Source organism: Chiloscyllium plagiosum, chromosome 32, assembly GCF_004010195.1.
Source record: "Chiloscyllium plagiosum isolate BGI_BamShark_2017 chromosome 32, ASM401019v2, whole genome shotgun sequence".
In the NCBI taxonomy this organism is placed as follows: Eukaryota; Metazoa; Chordata; class Chondrichthyes; order Orectolobiformes; family Hemiscylliidae; genus Chiloscyllium; species Chiloscyllium plagiosum.
Window position 1 is genome coordinate 29,533,055 of NC_057741.1, and position 17,087 is coordinate 29,550,141.

The following is a 17,087-nucleotide window of genomic DNA, read 5'->3' on the forward strand; positions in this document are numbered from 1 at the left end:
AGTCTTTTCCCTGGGGTCAGGGAGTCCAGAACTAGAGGGCATAGGTTTAGGGTGGGAGGGGAAAGAAATAAAAGAGACCTAAGGGGCAACCTTTTCATGCAGAGGGTGGTACGTGTATGGAATGAGCTACCAGAGGAAGTGGTGGAGGCTGGTACAATTGCAACATTTAAGAGGCATTTGGATAGGTATATAAATAGGAAGGGTTTGGAGGGATATGGACCGGGCGCTGGTAGGTAGGACTAGATTGGGTTGGGATATCTGGTCGGCATGGACGGGTTGGACCGAAGGGTCTGTTTCCATGCTGCACATCTCTGAGTCAATGACTGTTGCATTTAAGATTGTTGGTCTCATTAACTTGCAAGTTTTTTTTGTCATAGAATCTTAGAACACAATGCAGGCTTACTGACTTGCATTTATTGCCACCTCCTCTTATGTCAAATTTGGCCATTAAAATGTGCTGCTCAAAACAATTGCAGTAACATTCAAGCAGTACACATGGTCAGTCCTCACTGCTTTGTTCAGGTTACATGTCTATAATCCGGGATGTGTTATGGTATCGCTGTAGGAGAAGGTTGGTACCTATTTTTGATCTTTAGAGAATGTGCTTTAGAATCAGTGTATATATAATGAGGAGCAACTTGGTAAGAAACCAAAATTTCTGGATTGGGGGGAAAAGGTTTCTCTTGTTTATGACCTTTTTTAATAGAAAAATCCTTAATCAATTCAGGAAATGATAACTAAACCTTGCTACCGATTCAATACCAGAAACAAATAACTTACTAAGGACAAAGCAACAGCATTCAAATAGCTTTACATTACACTGGATATTTATGATATTAAAAAGGCTTCGTTGACTAACCCAGTTAACTGTTCAGCCAGAAGGCACTTTTGTTGTATTCTGGGTTAGGTTGGAGAATAATGATGGTGAAAGAGAAATTCTAGAAGCATAAAGAAGGAATCATGATAGTAACACTTCAGCAGAGCACAAATGTAAGTTTCTCCTGTTTAATTCCTAAAAACTACCATCAGCACTTTGAATCTGTCTAGGTGCATCCACACATTATATAAGGACCAATTTAATATTATAACAGTCACATATTGCAACAGCTTTAGCATACCAATGAGTTAAAATCCAACTAGAGATAGACATGTTCAGCAAAGTTGCTGATTTGAAAGAATATATCAGCATATGTCTACACTAACTATTATTTGGAAAGGCAGGGACTGATTCAGGATAGTCAGCATGACTGTGTGTGGGAAGTCATGTCTCATGAACTTGACTGAGTTTTTTTTTTGAAGTAACAAAGGTGATTGAGGACAGAGCGGGGGCATGATCTATATTGACTTCAGTACGCCATTCAACAAGGTTTCCAGTGAGAGACTGGTTGGATCTCACGGAATACATGGAGAACTAGCCATTTGGATACAAAACTGGATTGAAGGTAGAAGATGGTGGTGGAGAGTTGCTTTTTAGACTAAAGGCCTGTTACCAGTGGAGTGCCACAAGCATCCATGCTGGGTCCACTTCTTTTCGTCATTTATATAAATGATTTGGATGTGAACATCGGAGGTATTGTTAGTTTATGGATGACACCAAAATTGGAGGTGTGGTGGACATCGAAGAAGGTTACATCAGAGTACAATGGGATCTTGATCAGATGGGCCAATGGGCTGAGGAGTGGTAGATGAGGTTTAATTTAGATAAATGTGAGGTGCTGCATTTTGGAAAAACAAATCATAGCAGGACTTGTACACCTTAATGGTAAGGACCAAGAGTGTATTGCTGAACAGAGACCTTGGAGTGCAGGTCCATAGTTCCTTGAAAGTAGAGTCACAGATAGATAGAATAGTGAAGAAGGTGTTTGGTAGGCTTTCCCTTATTGGTCAGAGTACTGAGTACAGGAGTTGGGAGGTCATGTTGTGGCTGTACAGGACATTGGTTAGGCCATATTTGGAATATTGCGTGCATTTCTGGTCTCCTTCCTTTCGGAAGGATGTTGTGAAACTTGAAAGGATTCAGAAAAGATTTCCAAAGATGTTCCAAGGTTGGAAGATTTGAGCTATATAGGCTGGGGCTGTTTTTCCTGGAGTGTCAGAGGCTGAGGGGGGTGACCTTTATAGAGGTTTATAAAATCATAAGGGGCATGGATAGGATAAATAGAGTCTTTTCCCTAGGTTGGGGGAGCACTGAACTAGGGGGCATAGCTTTAGGGTGACAGGGGAAAGATTTAAAAGGGACGTAAGGGGGCAACCTTTTCACGCAGGGGGTGAAATATGTGGAATGAGCTATCAAAGGAAGTGGTGGAGGCTGGTACAATTGCAGTATTTAAAAGGTATCTGGATGGATGTATGAATAAGAAGGGTTTAGAGGGATATGGACCAAATGCTGGCAAATGATAGTAGATTAGGTTAGGATATCTGGTCAGCATAGATGTGTTGGATCGAAGGGTCTGTTTCCTTGCTGTACACCTCTATGACTAACATTGTGCATTGTGCTTTGAACACTTTTTTGATTTTTGTTTGACTGCATTGCTTTAGAATTGCTGCATTCCATACCAAGCAAAAACATGTTTAATCAATTCAAGAGCATTGCAACCCATAATAAGAGTTCCTGCAAAACCTACAATTTTATCAGTCCTTTTTTTTTTAAAACTGCTATTTAAAGTTGAACATGGAGCAAAATAGCAATTTTTGATTTTAAGTACAGGCCTTGTAAGTCATAGCATTCTCAACAACTCCGTGCTCCTTTTTTATTTTTTCCATTGAGGACAGAGTCTGAAATCTCTCCCACATATTGCCTGAAACCTGGACAAAGGTTCAAGTCAGGCAGTCAAATGAGCTGTTAATTTGTTTACTTTTTTTATTTATGAAACATGGTTTGCTTCAGTCATTACTGACAAAGTATTGTTTAGTTGATTTCATGGAACTGAATATCTGATATAACTGAAAGTTGAGTCCACATAAACTAGGAGCACCTCCAGTTGATCATCCTACCTACCAGGACCAACTAGGAAGATATTGCTGGATAGCTACCAAAGTTGCATTCCAAAGTGGGGATGAACGGGGGCCATGCAGTCTGAATGGTGATCCCAATTATTGTCTAGCATGGATTAAGATTGAATCCCGAAATAGTTTGTATTTGAAAACTGGAAAGGGCAAATATTTGAAATATTGCACAGCCTAGTTAAACATCCATGCATGGTACTTGCTGTTGCTGTGGAGATGTTGAAATGTAAATTCTGCTATGTACATGCATCTGTTCAAAGTAAGAAGCTGAGTGCATCAAACAAGACAATAATGGATTGTTTAATGTTCTGTGTAGTGTGTGTCACAGACATTTTAGAGTATAGTTATACTGAGTTTCTGAAGGGACCTATTACCTATTCATCTCCACTACAACAGCCTTATTAAAGGCAAAAAATCATTTGACTGATGGAGTTGCTTAGTGAATATAGGACTGCATCTGGAGTTGAGAGTATGAAGATTTGTGAAAATTGAGGTCAGTGATGCACTGTACATATTTGACTATACTCAAATTGTTCCGTCCTTACAACTGTTGAGGGTAACTTTGATTGGGAAAATGTTATTCTTTTATGAAGGATGTAATAACAGAGCATTTAGAATCATCTAATATAATCAAATAGAGTCAGCATGACTTCATGAAGGGGAAATTTATTACAGTTTGAGGTATCAAGCAGGGTAAATATAGTGGGACCAGTGGATGTATTTAGATTTTCAAAAGGCATTCAATACACTACTCTGTAGAATACTGCTTAATAAGAGCCCAAGTTGTTGAAGTAGTATGTTAGCATGGAATAGATGATTAGCTAACTAATAGATGTTAGAATTAGGATAAGAGGGGCATTTCAGGATGGCAACTCTTAATTAATGGAATGTCCCAGGGATCAGTGCTGGGGCCATGATTATTTAAAATGCATATTGATGAATTGGATGCCGGTAGTGAATTGTGCTATACCAGGTTTACAGATGACACAAATAGGTGGAAAGGCAAGTAGTGAAGATGACACGAATAGTTTATACAATGACATAGACTGGTTAACTGAGTGGGCAAAAAACAAGGGAAAGATGTGACATTATGTGCTTTGACAGGAAATGTAGAGCTAAATATTAATTAAATGGGGAAAGACTGCAGAAAGCTGTAGATAGTGATCTGGGGGAGCTAATAAATCATAAAAAAACTAACTTCCAAGTTAAGCTGGTCAGAGGTTCAGCAAATTAAACTTTGGCCTTTACTTCAAAGAAAATGGAGTACAAAAATAGGGAGGTCTTGCTAAAGCTGTACAAGGCATTAGTAAACCATCCCTGGAATACTGTGAACATCCAAGGATGAATATACTGGCATCAGAGGACAGTCCAGAGAAGCTTATCAAGGTTGATTTGTTGTGTGAGGGATTTTCTTATAAGGAGTGGTTCAAGCCATTGCATTTGTACTCATTGGCATTTAGGAGAATGAGAAGAGACCTTATCAAAACATAACAGATTCTTAGGGGTTTGAAAGGGTAGATGTGGAAAGGTTCTTATCCCACGTAGGACAGTCAAGGGCCAGAGGGCATAATCTCAGTAAGGAGTTGACCATGTAAGTCTGATATTCAGAGGGTGGAGTTGAAGATTATCAAGTCAGCCCATGATCTCTCTGAATGGTGGTGCAGACTTTGATGGGCCAAATGGGTTAATTCTGCTCCTACATCTTTTGGTCTTAGTTTTTCCCTTGTGAAAAATTCTGACTTAACCAAGGATAAACATCACCATGGAAGGATCACCACTTGTGTGACACTTCTCAAGTGTCCAGAAGTGAAAGCCTGGCTTGACAGATCTTGAATAGAAGTGGAGAATCCTTTTTTTGAGGTATAAAGAATTGTTCATTTAGAAGTTGGTAATTATATTCAACTTTTAAAAAACACTTCAGCCTATTTTAGTTAAGAGGAGGGCTTTGGTGTTAGAGCTTGGAACACTTTCTGCTAGGTATCCCACTGCTGGTATGAAAGGGAATCGCCCTAAAGATGTTAAATCCAATCTCTGCAATTCATTCCTGCTTTTAGTATTGACTTTACTCCCTGACCAATTCACCCATCCTTGTGGGTTTGTAAACAAGGTTGCCAACTAACCTCGAGTTATGAGTTGTTTACTATGAAATCTCATTTGTCAGAACTGGATTCAGGCCAACCTAACAATGTAACAATATTGGAGCTGTCAAGGAAGTTTCAACATACACTGACAGATGGGATAAATTGATTTGATTGTGTGATCACAGTAATATCAGTGGATTTTTTAATAGTCTAATAGTGAGGATGATATTTTCATGTTTAAACTTCTTATTTCCTATGGGTGATGTTGTGAGGAACCATTCAGGCCAGAGGTCATGTATTCAGTTGCTTGTCAGTCTTTGGTAATTGATATTCTTGCCTTTGGGCTATTCACTGAAAGAGTTGGCCAATGATCCCAATTGTTCTGCTATATTCCAGTGATTGCAAGCTAGCTATGTCTCTGAACATTGAGTGAGGACTGGATCACAAATTTTATTTGAACATAGTGAATTAAGTACACCAGAAACACTTGCTTTATGTGCCACTACATGAAAAATGATCACATGTGAAGTAGTAAATGACTGCTGGCACCTGTGTAACGTTGTCCTAAGAAAATAAGACGTGATTTGTCTGAGGGATTATTTTCATATTCAAGATCATTTGCTGTTCTTTTACTTGGAATGGGAAGTGCAGAATTTGCACTTGATGTTCGAGAGACAAAAATAGAAATTGCTGAAAAAGCTCAGCAGGTCTGGCAGCATCTGTGGAAAGAAATCAGAGTTAATGTTTCAAATCAAGTAACCCTTCCTCAAACTGTTCTGAGGGGTCACTCAACTCAAAATATTAATTCTGCTTTCTGGCCAGACCTGCTGAACTTTTCCAGCAATTTCTGTGTTTGTCCCTGATTTACAGCAGCTGTAGTTTTTTTTTGGTTTTTACTTGATTTTCTACGCTGTGTTTGAAAGCAGCTCAGGTCTGAAAGAGATTAAACCTGAGGTTGAGAATTTTACATTGGGTCCCCATAGTCTTTAATTTAAACATGAGGAAGGGGTAGCAGGGGATCTGAATAGGATATGAGCCAAAGGAATTTTGATGATTGGAAGCTTACTAAGGGTGATTGATTCACTTAATAAGGAAGATTAATTGGGAGGGTATTTAAATGAGTAAACCTGGAGGTGAAGAAAGTTTTTAGATAAGGGTTTCTAGAGCAGTTGGACTTTGTCAGATGTGGGTCATGTTACCAAGATGAATGAAGGTGGTCTTTGTAATGAAGCTCAGCCCAAGGATGAGTAGGAATCATATATTGCAAACAGTTTTGTTCACTGCCCTGAGTCATGGGCTGGAATCAGTAGGAAGAATATACATTATGTATCGGGGCCAAAATCATTGGTTTCTGGTTTAGTGACTATTTAGCTGGTAGAAATCGTACTTCATCTAAATCCAGATGCAGTTCAACAGCATAGGCCCTATTACACAAAGCCTTAATCAGCTGATCTGTTGAGAATGCAATTTTCTTAATCCTTACCTCAAATTACTCTTGTCCCTATGAATATCAGTGATAGGTTTCCTTCCAATCCCATGCAGTTCGTTGTTGTAATTGATGGGCATTTGGTCTCCCTGCTTGCCTGTATTTTACCTTCCTGTACAGTACAAAATTTCATAGGACCATCCTGACAGACACGCAATATATATTGAGCAGATCACTATATTTGTTGCATCTGTGTAGTTAGAACAGTTGCCTTTCAGCTCTGGATTTTGGTTTCCAATCCAACATGTGTTGTTAGGATGGAGCTCCTTTAGTTTGTTTTATAAGACCGCAAGACCATAAGACATAGGAGTGGAAGTAAGGCCATTCGGCCCATAAGACATAGGAGTGGAAGTAAGGCCATTCGGCCCATTGAGTGTACTCCGCCATTCAATCATGGCCGATGGGCATTTCAACTCCACTTACCCGCATTCTCCCCGTAGCCCTTAATTCCTTGTGACATCAAGAATTTATCAATTTCTGCCTTGAAGACATTTAGCGTCCCAGCCTCCACTGCACTCTGTGGCAATGAATTCCACAGGCCCACCACTCTCTGGCTGAAGAAATATCTCTGCATTTCCCTCTAATTCTAAGGTTGTGTCCATGGGTCCTAGTCTCCTCTCCTAACGGAAACAATTTCCTAGCGTCCACCCTCTCCAAGCCATGTATTATCTTGTAAGTTTCTATTAGATCTCCCCTTAATCTTCTAAACTCCAATGAATACAATCCCAGGATCCTCAGCCGTTCCTCATATGTTAGACCTACCATTCCAGGGATCATTCGTTTGAATCTCCACTGGACACGCTCCAGTGCCAGTATGTCCTTCCTGAGGTGTGGGGACCAAAACTGGACACAGTACTCAAAATGGGGCCTAACCAGAGCTTTATAAAGTCTCAGTAGCACAACAGTGCTTTTATATTCCAACCCCCTTGAGATACCATCAACTACCATCTTCTGTTCTCTATGGGCCAGCTAACTTTGTATCCAAACAGCCAAATTTCCTTGTATCCTATCTCTCAGTACTTTCTGAATGAGCCTACCATGGGAACCTTATTAAACGCCTTTCTTAAATCCATATGCACCACATCCACTGCTCTAACTTTCATCAATGTATTTTGTCACACCCTCAAAGAATTCAGTAAGGCTTGTGAGGCATGACTTGCCCCTCATAAAGTCTTGCAGACTATCTGTCAGCAAACTATGTCTCCTGTGTGGCACCTTATCAAAGGCCTTTTGGAAGTCTAGGTAGACCACATCCACTGGGTTTCCCCGGTCTAACCTACTTGTCACCTCTTCAAAGAACTCCAACAGGTTTGTCAGGCACAACCTCCCCTTACTAAATCCATGTTGACTTGTTCTAATCCGACCCTGCTCTTCCAAGAATTTAGAAACCTCATCCTTAATGATGGATTCTAGACTTTTACCAACAACCGGGTAGGCAACACACCATGTGAGACTCCCGATCCAGCTTGCAAAGGATACTATCTGTCCCCCTAATTATAGAATCCCCTATAACAACTACTTGTCTTTTTGCTCCCCCCTCTTGAATGGCCTTCTGCACCATGGTGCCGTGGTTAGCTGGTTCATCCTGTCCAGAGCCCTTTTCCTCATCCGTACAGGGAGCAAGGGTCTCATACCTGTTGGACAAGGTCAAGGGCTGAGGCTCCTGAACTCCGGTTCCCCTACCTGCCTCACTTACAGTCACATTCTGATGTCCCTGATCACTAACTGAATGTGAATTACTTATTCTCCCAGTTGTGACTGCCTCCTGAAACAAAGCATCCAGGTAACTCTTTCCCCCTCCCAGATGTGCCGCAGTGTTTGAAGCTCAGATTCTAGATCATCAACTCTGATCTGGAGTTCTTCCAGCAACCAACACTTGCTGCAGATGTGGTCACTGCTATTCACAATGGGATCAGCCAGCTCCCACATCATACAGCTACAGCACACCACCTGCCCAGCCATCACTGCTTAGTTAATTACTTTATTACATTGTACAGGTTTGAGTTAAAATACTTTCTGATACCTCTCTGCTACAGTCTTTTTCTAAAAACCAATTAATAGATAAACATATCTTGAATATCATCTGAAGAAATGCCTGTATAAGAATGGAATGAGGGAAAAGGTGTGGGTTTATAAATTGTTTGAATTGGTTGTTTCAATATCAGGAGTTAATAATCAATGGGAGTTTTTCCCTGTTGTCTTGTTCATGATAGTTCTATCTTTTTATTTCCAATTTCCTTCATTTCAGCTTTGAAAGGTAATATGATAACCAGAATACAAAAGTAACTCCAGGCATATGAGTTGAAACTAAACTGTGATGAGAGAACCTGAACAAACAGGCTTACTAGTAAACTCCTAATTTAGGACTGATATAAAGAATGTTTTGTTGGGTGACCAACATGTTATGAAATAAAGTCGGCAAAAACCTTAGACTGCATTTTTAATAGCTGGGTCCTATGTTAGGTCTTTGTGAGTGTTCATCTTTGTATCTTAAATGGGTTATGACGCGCGTCAGTCTAAAGCACCCATGATTTGCAACATTTTCCCAAGAGAGCCACTTTTGTTTTAGGAAATGAGAAATATCATACATCTACCTACTACACTAGACTTCATTTAAATGGGAAAATTTTCCATTTAAACCCAGCAATAATTCTCTGTACAAAATTCTGCTTTAAATGTCATGAGTTGTTTAACCATCATTATCCTATGCAATGCGAAGGAAGGAGCATGTTTACTTCCACATTCTTACCCGTGTTACTCTCCTCTGTTGAGCTATTAAAATGCTGTGGGAGCTGCCCTTGTATATTTCAATTGTACCCTTGAAGGAGACAACCATGAAGGAAGCAAAATGAATTGTACATACCAAATACCCAATTTTTTTTTTACAATTCCGAGTAAGTTCCAAAAATAATTGCTATTTGTTGTCCATTTCTGATTTGTAGCAGTTAAATGGGATTGTAGTGAATTCATCCAGATGATTTGATGGGGAGGTTATAATGTTGAATCATAAGCTAACATTAACCAAATTAATAGTTTATGTTCAAAGCTTATGTTTTTGTTGTCAGCTGAAGCCTCAGTGCATATTCACATGCCACCAACAGATATTTTTCCTTTTCAAAAGGATCCCTTATTCAGAAGATTCTATGGAAGTGGAAATACATTAAGCGTAGTTTTCTGTATTTGCTTTGGGATAGCAAGTTATTTTGTGGTTCCTTGAAATGTGCGAGAGGAAGTATTTGTGTGCTGTGGTGTAAAATTAATGTAAGATTGTTGACAACTCATGTCTTTTGTTGCTTTAGTAATTTTAACTTCTGTTTGTTTCCATAGGCTAAAGAAATTCTTACAAAAGAGTCTAATGTACAGGAGGTGCGATGTCCAGTCACAGTATGTGGTGACGTCCATGGACAGTTTCATGATCTCATGGAACTGTTCAGAATTGGGGGCAAATCACCAGACACCAATTATCTTTTCATGGGAGATTACGTTGACAGAGGTTATTACTCTGTTGAAACTGTCACATTACTCGTAGCATTAAAGGTATGATGTTTCATTTCCAAACTTGATATGGACTGCCTTACATTGAGTTGGTGACCCTTCTCTTGTGAGTTCTCACCTGAAAGTCCCATAGAATTAGTCATAGTCATACAACATGGAAGCAGACCCTTCAGGCCAACTCTTCCATGCCGACCAGGTTTCCTAATCGGAACAAACCCCATATTCCTACATCTAGCCCATATACCTCTAAACCTTTTCAGTTGACGTACCTCTCCAAATTAGATTAGATTAGATTAGATTAGATTAGATTAGATTACAGTGTGGAAACAGGCCCTTCGGCCCAACAAGTCCACACCGACCCGCCGAAGCGAAACCCACCCATACCCCTACATTTACCCCTTACCTAACACTACGGGCAATTTAGCATGGCCAATTCACCTGACCCTGCACATCTTTGGACTGTGGGAGGAAACCGGAGCACCCGGAGGAAACCCACGCAGACACGGGGAGAACGTGCAAACTCCACACAGTCAGTCGCCTGAGGCGGGAATTGAACCCGGGTCTCAGGCGCTGTGAGGCAGCAGTGCTAACCACTGTGCCACCGTGCCGCCCACAAAGACATTTGAAATGTCTTTCAAATGTTGTAATTGTATTCTCATCCACCACTTCCTCTGGCAGGTATTCCATATATGTACCACCTGTGTGGAAAAAGTTGCTCCTTGGATCCCTTTGAAATCATTCCTCCTTCACCTTAAATCTATGATTGCTAGTTTTGAATTCATCTAGCCTGGGGAAAAGACCTTGGCTATTCACCTTATCTGTGTCCCTCGTGATTTTGTAAACCTCGATAAGGTTGCTTCTCAGCCTCCTATGTTCAAGGTAAACAATTTGCAGTCTATTCTTATTAACTCAAATCCTCCAGTAGTGGTAACATTGTTGCCAGCCCTTTTTGCACCATCTCCGGTTCAAAAACATACTCCCTAGAGCAGGGCAACCAGAATTGTATGCAGTACTCCAAATGTGGCTTTAACAAGTCTTGTGCAGCTGTTACATGATGCCCCACTCCAGTGCTCTGATTGATGAAGGCAAGTTTGCCAAATGCTGCCTTCACCACCTTGTCTGCTTATGATGCCACTTTCAAGGGACTATGTACCTGAACCCCTAGGTGTTTTTGTTTGACAACACTCCCCAGAGCCAAACCATTAATTGTGTAAGTCCAGTCCTGGTTTGTCTTACCAAAATGCAACACTCCTTGCGTTTATCTAAAGTAAACTCCATCTGCCATTCCTCAGCCCACTGGAGGGGTTGGTCTGCCATTCCTCAGCCCACTGGAGGGATTGGTCTGCCATTCCTCAGCCCACTGGAGGGGTTGGTGGAGACCATCTTGTACTCTTAGATAATCTTCACTGTCCACTATACCAACAATTTGTGTCATCTGCAAACGTACTAACGATGCCACCTATTTCTCATGCAAATAGTTCATATAAGTGATGAACATGCCTCTATTGTTATCAAATGTGCTGAGGTGAAGTTGGTCAAGAGCTTAAAGTTGCTAAGAGTAAATATCACCAACAATCTATCTTGGTCCATCCATCTGACGTTACAGTCAAGGCAACACACCAGCGCCTGTACTTCCTCAGAAGGCTAAGGAAATTTTTAATAGATGCACCAAAGAAAGCATCCTATTCTGATACACCACAGCTTGTTATGGCAACTACTCTGACTAAGACTGCAAGGATTTAGAATTGTGAACACAGTGCAGCCCATCACAAAAACCATCCTTCTTTCCATTGAATCCATCTACACTTCCCACTGTCTAAGGAAAGCAGCCAACCTAATCAAAGACCCCTCGTGGCCCAATTATACTCTCTTCCACCCTCTTCCAATGGATAGAAGACACAAAAGTTTGAAAATATGTACCAACAGACTTAAGAACAGTTTCTTCCTTACTATTATCAGCCTTCTGAATGGACCTGTCATATATTAGTGTTGATCTTTCTCTGCATCATCTCTGTAGCTGTAACACGATATTCTGCAGTCTGTTGTATTACCCTGATATACTTATGTAAAGTGATGATTTGTCTGGTTAGCACACAAAATGATACTTTTCACTGTATGTCAGTACGTGACAATAATAAGACAAATCGAACAGTGTACCCAGCACCAATCTTCACTGCACACCACTTGTCATAGGACTCCAGTTTGAACAGCAACCTTCTACCACCCTCTGTTTCTTACGGTTAAGCCAATTTTGTATCCAGTTAGCTAGCTTCCACTGGATCTCATGTGATCTAACATTACTATACAGACTACCACGTAGAACCATGTTGAAGGCCTTGTTAAAGTCCATATCGACAACATCTGCTCTGTCTTCATCTATCTTCTTGGTGGCCTCTTTTTAAAAAAAAAAATTCAATCTAGTTAATGAGACACAATTTCCCATACACAAAGCCATGCTGACTTTCCCCAATCAGTCTTCGCTCTTCCAAATGCATGTAGATTCTGTCTGTTAGAATCCCCTCCAACAACTTACACACCATTGACATCAAGCTCACTGGTCTGTAGTTCACTGGCTTTTCCTTGCAGCCTTGTTTGAAGTACTAATAAAACTTGATCAGATTCAGTTATACGTTTTTCTAACTTATGCATACTGGCAATGCAGCTGAAACTTAATTATGTTTCTTTAAACACAGGTTCGTTATCGGGAACGTATCACAATATTACGAGGGAACCACGAAAGTAGACAGATTACTCAAGTGTATGGGTTTTACGATGAATGCCTAAGGAAATATGGAAATGCTAGTGTTTGGAAGTACTTTACAGATCTGTTTGATTACCTTCCTTTGACGGCCTTAGTGGATGGTCAAGTGAGTAAAATCTGTTCTCATTTATTTCCCCTTCATAAATCCATGCTAACCAGCTTTCTCGTCCGGTCTTATGAAATGGTTTCATTGTATTCAAAACCTACTCAATTGTTGATTTTGAGTCTTTTCCCTTTAGAGTGCTGTGAATATCCAATGTGCTTTTCTCCTACTGTCAGTGGTGCTTTCAAGTACAAAAGTCTCAATCTGTATATAATGCCAATATATATGTTTTTAATGGAGTCTCAAGATTTCCCATCAGATTAAGAGCTGTGGAAAGATTTAAAAGGGACTTGAGGAGCAACATTTTCACTCAGAGGGTGGTGCGTGTATGGAATGAGCTGCCCAGAGGAAGGGGTGGAGGCTAGTACAATTGCAACATTTAAAAACAGTAGGTGCAGGAGTAGGCCATTCTGCCCTTCGAGCCTGCATCACCATTCATTATGATCATGGCTGATCATCCTCACTCAGTATCCTGTTCTTGCCTTATCTCCATAACCCTTGATTCCACTATCCTTGAGAGCTCTATCCAACTCTTTCTTAAACGAATCCAGAGACTGGGCCTCCACTGCCTTCTGGGGCAGAGCATTCCACACACCCACCACTCTCTGGGTGAAGAAGTTTCTCCTCATCTCTGTCCTAAATGGTCTACCCCTTATTTTTAAGCTGTGCCCTCTGGTTCGGGACTCACCCATGAGCGGAAACGTGTTTCCTGCCTCCAGTGTGTCCAATTCTTTAATAATCTTATACCTCTCAATCAGATCCCCTCTCAGTCTTCTAAACTCAAGGGTATACAAGCCCAGTCGCTCCAATCTTTCAGTGTAAGGTAATCCTGCCATTCCAGGAATTGACCTCATGAACCTACGCTGCACTCCCTCAATAGCCAGAATGTCTTTCCTCAAATTTGGAGACCAGAACTGCACACAATATTCCAGGTGCAGTCTCACCAGGGCCCTGTACAGCTGCAGAAGAACCTCTTTGCTTCTATACTCAATCCCTCTCCTTATGAAGGCCAGCATGCTATTGGCTTTCTTCACTACCGGTTGTACCTGCAAGCTTGCCTTCATTGACTGGTATACAAGAACACCCAGATCTCTCTGTATTGCCCCTTTACCTAACTTGACTCCATTTAGATGGTAATCTGCCTTCCTGTTCTTGCCACCAAAGTGGATAACCATACATTTATCCACATTAAACTTCATCTGCCATGCATCTGTCCACTCTCCTAACCTGTCCAGGTCACCCTGTAATCTCCTAACATCCTCTTCACATTTCACCCTGCCACCCAGCTTTGTATCATCAGCAAATTTGCTAATGTTACTATTAATGACATCTGCTATATCATTAATATATATTGTAAAAAGCTGTGGTCCCAGCACTGATCCCTGTGGTACCCCACTGGTCACCGCCTGCCACTCCAAAAGGGAGCCGTTTATCACTACTCTTTGTTTCCTGTCAGCCAACCAATTTTCAATCCATCTCAGTACTTTGCCCCCAATACCATGCACCCTAATTTTGCTCACTAACCTCCTATGTGGGACTTTATCAAAGGCTTTCTGAAAGTCCAGGTACAGTATATCCACTGGATCTCCCTTGTCCATCTTCAGAGTTACATCCTCAAAAAAATCCATAAGATTAGTCAAGCATGATTTCCCCTTCATAAATCCATGCTGACTCTGACCTATCCTGTTACTGCTCTCTAGATGTGTTGTAATTTCATCCTTTATAATTGACTCCATCATCTTTCCCACCACTGAGGTCAGACTAAATGGTCTATAATTTCCTGCTTTCTCTCTCGCTCCTTTCTTAAAAAGTGGTACAACATTAGCTACCCTCCAATCCGCAGGAACTGATCCTGAATCTATTGAACTCTGGAAAATATTCACCAACGCATCCACAATTTCTAGAGCCATCTCCTTCAGTACCCTGGGATGTAGACCACCTGGGGACTTATCAGCCTTCAGACCTAACAGTCCCTCCAACACCGGGTCCTTCAGCCACTGTTACCTCTGGTAGATTGCTTGTGTCTTCCGCAGAGAACACAGGTCTGAAGTACCAATTCAACTCTTCTGCCATTTCTTTGTTCCCTGTAATATATTCCTCTGTTTCTGTCTTCAAGGGCCCAATTTTAGTCTTAACCATTTTTTTCCCTTTCACACACCTAAAAAAGCTTTTACTATTCTCCTTTATATTTTTGGCCAGTTTACTTTCATACCTCATTTTTTCTCTGTGTATTTCCTTCTTAGTAATTCTCTGTGGTTCTTTGAAAGCTTCCCAGTCCTCCGTTTTCCCACCCATCTTTGCTATGTTATACTTTTTCTTTTTCTCTTTTGACTTTATATGTTTCTTAACTTCCCTCGTCAGTCACGGCCATCCCTGCCTCCTCCTAGGATCTTTCTTCCTTTTTGGAATGAACTGATCCTGCATCTTCTGCATTATACATAGAAATATCTGCCATTGTTCCTCCACTGTCTTCCCTGCTAAGGTATTGCACCATTGAACTTTGGCCAGCTCCTCCCTCATAGCTCCACAGTTCCCTTTTATTCAACTGAAATATTGTCACTACTGATTGTACCCTCTCCCTTTCAAATTGCAGATTGAAGCTTATTGTATTATGGTCACAACCTCCTAATGGCTCCTTCACTTCGAGGTCCCTGATCAATTCTGGTTCGTTGCACAATACCAGATCCAGGATTGCCTTCTCCCTGGTAGGCTCCAGCACCAGCTGTTCTAAGAATTCATCTCGGAGGCACTCCACAAAGTCTCTTTCTTGAGGTCCAATACCATCCTGATTCTCCCAGTCTACCTGCATGTTGAAATCCCCCATAACAACTGTAGTAACATCTTCACGACAGGCCAATTTCAGCTCCTTATTCAACTTACATCTGACATCCAGACTACTGTTTGGGGGCCTGTAGATAACTCCCAAGAGGGTCTTTCTACCCTTAGAATTTCTCAGCTCTATCCCCTTCCGTCCGCGCATCAATGAGTTTAATACACGCCATGACATCGAACACTTCTTCTGCCATCTCCGCCTCCGAGCTTACTTTCACAATCAGGACACCTGCCCACCTTCCGAGGACCCCTTCGCCCACCTCCAACACACTGCATCCACCTGGACACCCCGCGCTGGCCTATTACCTGCCCTCGACCTCTTCATTTCCAACTGCCGCCGGGACATTAACCGGCTCAACCTGTCTACTCCCCTCCCCCATTCCAACCTCTCACCCTCCCAACGCGCAGCCCTCCAATCCCTCTGCTCCAATCCCAACCTCACCATCAAGCCTGCAGATAAAGGGGGCGTGGTGGTAGTCTGGCGCACTGACCTCTACACCGCTGAAGCCAAACGCCAACTCGAGGACACCTCTTCCTCGACCATGACCCCACCCTCTATCACCAAACCATCATCTCCCAGACCATACAGAACCTCATCACCTCAGGAGATCTCCCACCCACAGCTTCCAACCTCATAGTCCGGGAACCCCGCACTGCCCGGTTCTACCTCCTTCCCAAGATCCACAAGCCTGACCACCCTGGCCGAACCATTGTCTTAGCATGCTCCTGCCCCACTGAACTCCTCTCTACCTACCTCGACAATGTCCTATCCCCCCTAGTCCAGGAACTCCCCACATAAGTTCGAGACACCACCCATGCCCCCCGCCTACTCCAAGACTTCCGTTTCCCCAGCCCCCAACGCCTCATCTTCACCATGGATATCCAATCCCTCTACACCTCCATCCGCCATGACCAGGGCCTCCAAGCCCTCCGTTTTTTTCCTCCCCCGACATCCCCCACAGCACCCTTCCATCGACACACTCATTTGTTTGGCCGAACTGGTCCTCACCCTTAACAATTTCTCCTTCGAATCCTCCCACTTCCTCCAGACCAAAGGGGTAGCCATGGGCACACATATGGGCTCCAGCTATGCCTGTCTCTTTGTTGGCTACGTAGAACAGTTGATCTTCTGTAATTACACTGGCAACACTCCCCACCTCTTCCTTCGCTACATTGATGACTACATTGCGAGGAGGTTGAGCAATTCATCAACTTCACCAACACATTCCACCCTGACCTTAAATTTACCTGGACCATCTCTGGCACCTCCCTCCCTTTCCTGGACCTCTCCATCTCCATTAATGACGACCGACTTGACACTGA

At 41.9% G+C, this 17,087-nt stretch overlaps 1 protein-coding gene across 1 annotated transcript in view; it reads left to right on the forward strand.

The window, feature by feature from the left end:
• The window catches only part of LOC122539461 (serine/threonine-protein phosphatase 2A catalytic subunit beta isoform), a 34,020-nt gene that overhangs the window by 3,902 nt on the left and 13,031 nt on the right, over nt 1–17,087 (forward strand). Inside the window, exons 2-3 of the mRNA XM_043674322.1 lie at nt 9,901–10,110; nt 12,762–12,935. Of these exons, the coding sequence (XP_043530257.1) occupies nt 9,901–10,110; nt 12,762–12,935 (384 nt within the window). The remainder of the gene's footprint in view (nt 1–9,900; nt 10,111–12,761; nt 12,936–17,087) is intronic.